At 62.9% G+C, this 9615-nt stretch overlaps 1 protein-coding gene across 7 annotated transcripts in view; it reads left to right on the forward strand.

Moving 5' to 3' along the window:
• Nucleotides 1-9427, forward strand: part of PPP1R13B (protein phosphatase 1 regulatory subunit 13B) — a 79754-nt gene extending 70327 nt beyond the window's left edge. For 5 of the 7 annotated variants that reach the window (XM_059685181.1, XM_059685192.1, XM_059685174.1 and 2 more), the window contains exons 10-18: nucleotides 530-634; nucleotides 2561-2730; nucleotides 3310-3811; nucleotides 5031-5806; nucleotides 6134-6271; nucleotides 6342-6475; nucleotides 7144-7310; nucleotides 7904-8103; nucleotides 8487-9427. In XM_059685181.1, coding sequence (XP_059541164.1) covers nucleotides 530-634; nucleotides 2561-2730; nucleotides 3310-3811; nucleotides 5031-5806; nucleotides 6134-6271; nucleotides 6342-6475; nucleotides 7144-7310; nucleotides 7904-8103; nucleotides 8487-8528 — 2234 coding nt within the window. In that variant the 3' untranslated portion in view covers nucleotides 8529-9427. The remainder of the gene's footprint in view (nucleotides 1-529; nucleotides 635-2560; nucleotides 2731-3309; nucleotides 3812-5030; nucleotides 5807-6133; nucleotides 6272-6341; nucleotides 6476-7143; nucleotides 7311-7903; nucleotides 8104-8486) is intronic. The other 2 variants (XM_059685201.1, XM_059685216.1) reach the window with 2 other exon arrangements.
• Nucleotides 9428-9615: the final 188 nt, after the last annotated feature.

The following is a 9615-nucleotide window of genomic DNA, read 5'->3' on the forward strand; positions in this document are numbered from 1 at the left end:
CTGTGGTAGACTTGGGGCGTCTTCTGTTTGCTGACTTCCTGCTCTAGTGCCGGCACCTGCGCTGCAGCCACACCTCTGCTGCTCCCGGCGGGCGGGGGCGTCCCCAGCCCTCAGATTCGGCCGACTCTCAGCAGCGTGCGGGCCCTGTGGTCGGTGTGGCTCTAATGGCACCTCCTCTGATAAGCTGCTGTTTATAGTCCAAACCCCCCCGTGGTGGGAGCAGATATTCGTCTGGTTCCAATGACGACAATTAGCCCCACCAGCCGCTTCTCTGCCGCCTTCCTCGTCACCCCTGCCCGAGCTGGGCCCGTCTCCACGTCCCTGTTCTCTGGGTCCGTGCAGGGCCCGAGAATGCCCTTCAGAAGCTCAGAACCAGCCTGGGTCTCAGCTGTGCTGTGAGGGGACCACCCGGGACACCTGCGTCACCCGCACGGGGCAGAACCTGGGCCCGGCTGAGGATCTGGGGAAAGAAAGCTCTTCGGTGGGGACGCTGACCGTGCTGTGGCTCTTCTGGTTCCGTGCCCCACAGATGGCCATGGTAGACCCAGAGTGACCCGCTCGTGGACAGTGTCCGACCTGGACATCGGGCCCGACTGCGGCTCCGCACGGCAAGCTGCAGACTCCCTGACGGACCGTATGTCAGCGGGCCGGCCGGGGGGAGCTCTGTCCCTCATGCTGCTCAGGCAACAGCCACTCTGTTTTCCAAACCGAGAAGGGCCTGGGCACCCGTCTAGACTTGAGAGAGATGCCACCTGAGCGTGGCCTGCCCCTCCCTTGAGCCAGGTGCCAGGTGGGCCGGGCCACGCACCCGGGTCCCGCTCGGGGAGGCCGAGCGATGCTGGCACAGGAGGGTGTTTTGGTTTTTTACCAAATGAAGAGGATTTCCTGAGTTCACGGGGAGGCGTTTAGCTTTATCTCCCTTCATACTTGAAGGTGATTGTCCCTTTATAATAAAATGAAGTGATCTTCCTTCTATACCTTCTGCCTTATCCCCAGAAAACAAATTTCTCTCTTCATCCCTCCTTCACCTTTCTGTGACTGACTGGTTGGCCACATTCCTGGTGACCTTGAGAGAGGGCACGGGAAGTCCGAGCGCTCGGCCTGAGCGTCTGCAGTGGACTCTTTCCCATCAGCCCGAGCTTTCACATTGGGCCTCCCCAGGGGGTAAACCTCGCCTCCCCTGGGGAAGAAAGAAAAGCACCCCAGCCCGGAATAGGCTGACAGGCCACACGGAGCGAGGTGACCTTTGGCCTTGGACTGCTCAGCAGGGCCCTGCAGCTTGGCTGAGCCGTGTGGAGCCTGCTGCCTGGAGCTGGGGTAATGTTAGCAGTGCGATGCAGGGGTGGACGCGGCTCGGGAGCAAGCCGGGGCAGGCCCCAGCCCGGCTCAGAGCTCTGCCCGTCCTGCACGCGCCGGGACCTCTGGTCGTGCCCAGAGCACATGCGAGCCAGCCTTCCCGTCCCAGAGTTGCAGGCTTTGGCTCCGCACCGTTGTGGCGAGGAAGAGTGAGTTCCCTCTGCCCCTCAGTCGTGTCCACCTGCCGCGCTGGCTGGAGGGACGAGGATGTGCTGTTCTGCCGGGGCCCAGACAGTCCCCGGGATTTCCTCCCGTCCCATGTGGCTGAGGCTGGGTGTCGGCACGTCCGTCAGCCCGTGCCCGCTGCAAGACATGAGCTGGTTGGGGCTAGAGCTAGACCCTGGCCTGCCGATGTGAGTGAGCGGGTGCCCTTTTTCAGTTTGGAAAACGTTCTGTAAAAACGTAGCTTCTCGGTGCTTTTCTGAAAATACGGGCTTGACTGGCTTTCTGACCACTGCTGTGGGGCGCAGCCTGTCTCCAATCAGTGGGACCGCACCGGCCTCTGTGATCATGCCTCGCTGCAGAGCAGGGGTGGGGAACGTCGGCCTGCGGGCTGTGTAACGCCCGCGAAATCGTTGGGCTCGCCCTGCCAAGGCATCAGGGGTGAGTTAATTCAATGTTTGACCAAATAGAGCAGCCTCATTTTTAAGTTGATAATTTTGTATGGACCACGAATGATGTTATAAATATCCAAATGGCCTTTGGCAGAAAAAAGGTTCCCCACCCCTGCTTTAGATGATAGAAATTTCTAATAGATCAGAGTTGAATTTTTCTTTTAACACTGAGTGGTGCAGATCAAGCCTGCTATGGAGTCAAAGGAGAGTTCTTTACTGTTGTACTTAACTGTATCTGTAAGCAGTGTTTGAACAGTAAGGGCCGCGCTTGCTTCGCTCCTGAGTGTTGATGTAAGGGTTTGAGCTGTGCTTGAATGAGGCTGACTGTCTCTGCAGACCTCTGTCCCTGGCTGGGTCATTGCTGGAGCCTGCACACCGAGCCACGCAGCGCTGGGGGGCCTGGCCCGCAGAAGCCGCCCTGATCCCGCCGCGCCCTCGCGAGCAGGCGTGCGGGGAGGGGTCAGCCCTGGCGGTGCCGCTCCATCAGAATGATGTTCCAGAAAGTGACTTTCTTTTCTGTTGGGGCTACTCCTATGCTAACTCACCTAATTTAAAGACAAACTTGACTTAAATTATATGTTCTTTTCAAGCTAATGATGGAAACTGGCCAACACTAAAACAAAATATGAGCTCTTCGGTGAAACCAACACAGATGGCCCCTGTGGACTGGAAGGACCCGAGCATGGAGGGGCCGCTCAGGCAGGGCCCCGTCTCCAGCCAGCCTGCGCCCTTGTCAGCTCTGGGAGCCCCGGAGAAGCTGGTAGGCCCCTTGTCATGGTCCCTGGGACACAGATGAGCTCCTAACCCTGCCATGTTTGGCCCTTGTCTTCGAGGGTAGAAGGTGTCATGAGGCAAATCATTCTTTTTTCTTTTTCTTTTTAAATATATGTTATTGATTTTTTACAGAGAGGAAGGGAGAGAGATAGAGAGTCAGAAACATCGATCAGCCGCCTCCTGCACATCCCCCACTGGGGATGTGCCCGCAACCCAGGTACATGCCCCTGACCGGAATCGAACCTGGGACCTTTCAGTCCACAGGCTGACGCTCTATCCACTGAGCCAAACCGGTTTTGGCCAAATTATTCTTACTAGCGTCCAGACGACACCCAGTCTGAAGGAGTCCGTGGCCCTACGCACCCGCGCAGTGAGCACGTCAGGCCTTAGTCAGGTGGTTCTGTCGCAGGCAGGTGACAGCCCGCTGTGCCTGATCCCCGGCGCCGTGCCGGCCACAGCCGACTTGAAGGATTACAAGTCCTACTTTGTCTCCTCATGTGACTGTGGATGGGAATCTGCTTAACTTTTCAAAGGATGACTGTGTTTTCTTCACGTTTAAATTTAGGGCATCGAGATGGGTAAAATGCCACCCCCGGTCCCTGGTGTCGGCAAGCAGCTGCCGCCGAGCTACGGCACACACCCAAGTCCTGCGCCCGTGGGTCCAGGGCCCACAAACTCCCTGGAGAGGAGGAAGGAGGGCAGCTTGCCCAGGCCCAGCGCAGGCCTGGCCGGTCGGCAGAAGCCCGGCCCTCTGCCCTCCGTGGGCAGCACCCACCCGCCGGGCTCCTCCCAGCAGATCCAGCAGCGGATTTCTGTGCCCCCGAGCCCCACATACCCGCCCGCAGGGCCGCCTGCATTTCCCGCTGGAGACGGCAAACCTGAGCTCCCACTGACTGTGGCCATCAGGCCCTTCCTGGCAGACAAAGGATCCAGGCCACAGTCCCCCAGGAAAGGACCCCAGACAGTGAATTCAAGTTCCATATACTCCATGTACCTCCAGCAAGCCACGCCCCCCAAGAATTACCAGCCCGCAGCACATGGCGCCTCGAATAAGTCTGTCAAAGCAGGTACAGTAGCTTGTGCTCTCCTCTAGGCACACGCCGGCCCACAGCCTCACATCCGGGCCACATGCTACCTAGGACCAAACCAGAGCCTTACCTCTCACACGCCTTCCCAGCCGCGTGAGGTGGGGTCACAGCTGACTTCCTGTCGGAGCGCCCACCCCCTGGGAACTCCAGCTGCGGGAAGGGTGTGATTGAGCAGGGCGCCCCCTCCTGCGTCCTGGTACCTAGTGCAGCTCTCCCGGGAGCCGGGGTGGGGCTCTGCCTAGACCTCATCTCCACCTCCTGCCGTCGCCGAGCCAGGCCCTGGGGCAGCAGCTGGGTGGCGAGGGGTGTCTTCTGCTTTGGGCATTCCTCCCCCCTCCCCCGCCCCAAGAGCCGCAGGGGAGAACAGCCTGATTCGGGTGAGGGGACATGGCCCTGGGGGCGAGGTGTTGGAGGGAGCAGGTTGGAGAACAGGGCCTAGTCCCACCCCCCACGGTCAGTGGGTTCTGACTCGGGTGGTAGGGTCCTGCCCCTTGGGCTTTCTTAGATGCTCTTGGGCGTGAGCCGCAAGCTTCCAGACTCGCAGTTGAGGGACTCCTGGGTGGCTGCCCCCCCCCCCGCCCCCCCCCCCCCGTGCCCAGCAACCCCTGAGGCAGACACTGCACTGACCAGGGGCTGGAGCGGCCGAGACCTTTCCCTAGAGCTCCAGGCGGCCTCCCTGTCAGGCCCAGCTGGGGCTTCCTGCTGTGCCCCTACGTCCGAGGCTCAGCTCCTTGGCCATTTTAAATGCTCGTTTGGAAAAGCCCCCATTCTGGGATCCCAAAGGCAAAAGCAGAAGTTAGGTGCTCCACGTTCCAGAGTGTCGGTGAGGTTCTTTGAGCAGAGGACACGCTTGGGGCTTAAGTTGGGGCTCACCGCGTGGCCGGTGCAGCTCGTTGGCTGGAGCGTCGTCCCGGGCACTGAGGGCCGTGGGTCTGATTCCAGGTGGGGGTGCGTACCCGGTTGTAGGTTCAGACAGGCTTAGGGGGCAGGTAGGACACAGCCAGTCAATGTTTCTCTCCATCTCCCTTCCTTTCTCTCTAAAATTAATAAAAAATGCGTTCTCTGGTGAGGATTAAAAAATAATAATAAATTTATTTTAAAATTAGGGTTCAACAGCCAGGCCTGCCTCTGGCGTAAGCAGAGGTGTGTAGTGGCGGGCCGGGTGCAGGTGCTGAGGGTCCCCGTCCTGTCTCCTCAGTGTACGGGAAGCCCGTCCTGCCAGCGGGCTCGGGCTCAACGTCCCCGTCGCCGCTGCCGTTTCTTCATGGGCCGCTGGCCACCAGCACCTCGCAGCCCACGCCCCCTGCAGAGAGTGCCGAGCGGGAGCCCGAGCAGGACAGCCCGGCCCCGCCCGCGGAGGCCACGGGCGCCATGGAGAGCCTGCCGCGGCCGCTCAGCCCCACCAAGCTCACGCCCATCGTGCACTCGCCGCTGCGCTACCAGAGCGACGCGGACCTGGAGGCCCTGCGCCGGAAGCTGGCCAACGCGCCGCGGCCGCTGAAGAAGCGCAGCTCCATCACGGAGCCCGAGGGTCCGGGCGGGCCCAACATCCAGAAGCTGCTCTACCAGCGCTTCAACACCCTGGCCGGCGGCATGGAGGGCACCCCGTTCTACCAGCCCAGCCCCTCGCAGGGCCTCACGGGCACCCTGGCCGACATGGACAATGGGAACACCAATGCCAACGGGAACCTGGGGGAGGCCAGCCCTGCCCAGCCCACCGCCCCGCTGCCCGCCGAGCCTGCTCCTGCCTCGGATGCCAACGACAACGAGCTCCCCTCCCCTGAGCCTGAGGGGCTCGTCCGTCTCCAGACCACCCCCCAGACCGTGGAGCCCGCGGAGGACGACAACAACAACGTGGCCACGGCCCTGGCCACGGAGCAGGTCCCGAGCCCTGGGGCCGAGGCCCCCTCTCCAGGGCAAGAGCCAGTTTCCCCATCACGTCCCCCGGTCGCACCCCTGCTCGCAGCCTCTACGGTGGGTACGGGCCTCGGCAGGGCCCCCTGTGCTGTGGGGGACCCAGGCTGTGCTGGGCGCGGTGGGCGCGGTGGGCGCGGCAGACGGTCCCGGCCCACAGGGAGTCGGGCCCAGGGCAGGGCTCCGTGGGCTCGTGCTGGAGGCCCAGCCGGGAGGCCCGAGGAGGGAAGCTGCCCCGGGACCTGGAGGGAGGCCGAGCGGAGGGGGCGAGCGGCTGGGAGTCCCTCAGCTGGTGGGAAGGAGCTGCCGCTCCGGAGGGAGCAGTGAAGCTGGGTGTCACCCCCTGGCTCGTGGGGTCCCCTTGAAATCCAAGCCTCCTCTTCACAGAGCAAGCGGACCAACCTGAAGAAGCCCAACTCCGAGCGCACCGGCCGCGGGCTGCGCGTCCGCTTCAACCCCCTGGCGCTGCTCCTGGACGCGTCCCTGGAGGGAGAGTTCGACCTGGTGCAGAGGATCATCTACGAGGTGAGCCCAGCGGAGCCCCTGCCTGGGCGCCCCACACGCGCAGGCGTGGCTCACACACCCCGTGTCCCAGGTGGAAGACCCCAGCAAGCCCAACGACGAAGGGATCACCCCGCTGCACAACGCCGTCTGCGCCGGCCACCACCACATCGTGCGTTTCCTACTGGACTTTGGTGTCAACGTGAACGCCGCCGACAGCGATGGCTGGTGAGCCCCCCGCGGGCAGAGGGGCCGAGGGATGGAGCACAGGGAGTGAAGGGTGAGGGGACAGGGCGCCCACTCGTCCTAGGCTGCTCAGCACACCCTCCGCTTTGCTTTCTGGAGGGTGCTGTAAAAGGCACAGCCGTGCTTCCCTTTTCTTAAATGTGTTTATTGACTTTTTTAAAGAGAGGGGAAGGGAGGGGAGAGAGAGAGAACTGTCAGTGAGAGAAACGTTAATCAGCTGCCTCCTGCATGCCCCCTACTGGGAATCGAACCCGTGACCTCTCTGCACAGGATGAAGCCCAACCAGCTGAGCCACACGGGCCGGGCTGTGGCTCAGCCTGTCCACCTGGTCATTAACACGCAGCCCGGCCACGCGTTCAGCAGTCAGGACTCTGGTCTGTTTAGTGGCTGGGTCGTGGGTCGTGGCTGCGGGGTCCGGTGCTGCCATGGAGGCCCGGCCTCCCGGGGTCGCTGTCAGCCTCAGGCAGCTGCCTGCACCTGTCTCAGGCGCCCCTCAGCCACGCCCTCCAGGAGTGTGTGTGAGGCCCAGGACAGGTGGTAGTGGACACCACACCACTGGAGACAGCGCGGGACCGGCGGGCACTGAGGCTCCGCAGCCCGGGGCCCTGCCACTCCAGGGGCCACACACGCCTTCACCTCCCGCCCTGCAGGACGCCGCTGCACTGTGCCGCCTCCTGCAACAGCGTGCACCTCTGCAAACAGCTGGTGGAGAGCGGTGCCGCCATTTTTGCCTCGACCATCAGCGACATTGAAACTGCTGCGGACAAGTGCGAGGAGATGGAGGAGGGCTACATCCAGTGCTCCCAGTTTCTGTATGGTACGCAGGCGTCCTCTGGGCCTGCAGGGGGCGTGCGCTGGGCTGGCAGACCGGGCCCTAACTGCAGGGGCAGCCAGTTCAAAGGGAAGCCCCTGTCCCTTCGCTCCCTCCTGAGACGTGTCTGAAAGTCCGAGTCGGCAGGAGGGTGCTGTGCAGCTGGCTAAACACAAGCTCCCGGTACCGAGGCGGCGGCCAGCCCAGGAGGCCCATGGTGGGACAGTGACCATGGGCGGGAGGAGGGAGGCACTCAGGTCACTAGCCTGCGGGCTTTCCTGGGCGTGGGCCGGCCCCGCACTGCCACGTGTGAGTGCCAGCTGCCCTCCAAGCAGTCGCCCCACTCTTTGGTCCCCGACTTTGTGCTAGATGTGAGGTGTACGTTTCCCCAAGAAATGCCTCTGGACTCAGACCCTCAAGTGGCAGTGCCTACCTGCAGGGTGTGGCCGTGGGCAGCAGCTGGGCCTGGCTTCCGACCCACAGCCTCGCCTCGGCCTCGCTGGGCCGCCCAAGAGCAGCAGTGCGTCCGGTCTGGCCCCGCAGCGGGGCTCTCGCTGCCCATCCTCCGTGAGGCCTGACCGCTGGCCGTCTTGCTACAGGGGTGCAGGAGAAGCTGGGCGTGATGAACAAGGGCGTGGTGTACGCGCTGTGGAGCTACGAGGCCCAGAACAGCGACGAGCTGTCCTTCCGAGAAGGCGACGCCATCACCATCCTGAGGCGCAAGGATGAGCACGAGACCCAGTGGTGGTGGGCTCGCCTGGGGGACCGGGAGGGCTACGTGCCCAGAAACCTGCTGGGGGTGAGTGTGCAGCGGCGCCGAGCTTGGGCCCGGAAACCGCTGTCCAGCGTGGCCCGTCCTGCTGGGGCCCGCGGGCAGGCACTGCCCTCCCCACGCTCGGTGCTCTGCAGGCGGGCCTTCGCGGTCGGCCCTGTGGGGGGCCCAGCCCAGCTGCTCGGTGCCTTTTTCTCGTGGGAACTCCCTCGGGCGCCCCATCTCACCCCAATCCGAACTCTGCAGCCCAGAAACTTGCTTACTGGGGAGGGGGGAGAGGGAGAGCCTGCAGGTGGCTGTGAGAGGGGGGCTCGGACCGGGTGGAGGTGGGCTGGGTGCGGGTGCTCTGGGTATCGGGCAGGGCCTCCTGGGCAGCTGACGGGAGCTGGACCTGGACGCTGTCCTTCCAGCTGTGTCCTCGGATCCAGCCCCGGCAGCGAACGCTGGCCTGAGCCCCGCCAAAGGAGCCGCTGAGGTCGCCCGCGTCCCTGCGCGGGAGCTGGAGTCTATGGTGCTCACGCAGCAGAAGCCCACAATGTGAACCGCAGGCTCGGGAGGCCTCCAGCCGCCTCCAGAGGACTGAGCTTTGCCAATGACTGTCAACCCAAATAAACGCCCAGCTTCCTGCGCCTGTTGCCAATAGAAGCCCTAGCGTGAACCCCTGGATGGTTGCAGTGGAGACCAAGGCCTGCCTGACTGGCCCCAAGGCCACCCTCATGCTCCTTGTCCCTCAGCAGCAGTGAGCGCGCCCGCTGCTGTGCGTGCTCCCCGAGCCCTGCCTACCTGCCGCTGGGCACCTCAGCACCAGGTCCTTCCCTTCGTGACCAGAGGAGCCTGCAGGGAAACCCGTGCGGGGGCCCTGACACGGGGGCTCCACTTCCTGTTCCGGCCGTGGTGCGGGGCTGGACTTCAGGCCCCAGGCAGGGACCTCGAGACCAAGGCCAGGAGCCTGTCCGCACTGACCTCCGCGCTCCCTTCTCTGCAGCCCTTGCTGCCCAGGTGTGGTTCTGATCCCCGCTCAGCCCCTCCGTTTCATTAATTCATGGGAACCAGAAACAAGAGAGATGCCATTGGCTCTGTACCTGGTTGGGGCTGGGTGGGCCCTGAGTGTAGGCAGACCCTGCCCCCCACCGGCCAGGAGCCTGAGGGCGTCAGGAGGGGCAGCTGTGGGCATGAGGGTGGGCCAGCCGTGACGCGGTGACCTTGGCAGGCCCTTCACCGAAGGCAGCTGAACGCAGGCTTTTATACCAAAAGTATTTTTGACTAGACGTTCGCAACTACCAGGATGATGCTGGGGATGTCGAGCAGTCTCTCATTAAACTCCAGGCCCGTAGGCTCTATCTTCCATGGACGAGTCTGTGTAATTCTGTATAGACGTGTATAGACGGTTGCTGTACTGGTCCCCTTAAAGCATTGAGTGTACACAGTGCTGATGGAGCGTGAAGGCCCCGGGCAGCCTCTGCCGGGGCCCCTCCACCCGATGCCGTGTAACGTGCGCAATAAACAGTTTCCCGTGGCTGCGAGTCTGTGTCCTGAGTG

This window comes from Myotis daubentonii, chromosome 1, assembly GCF_963259705.1.
Source record: "Myotis daubentonii chromosome 1, mMyoDau2.1, whole genome shotgun sequence".
Classification (NCBI taxonomy): Eukaryota; Metazoa; Chordata; class Mammalia; order Chiroptera; family Vespertilionidae; genus Myotis; species Myotis daubentonii.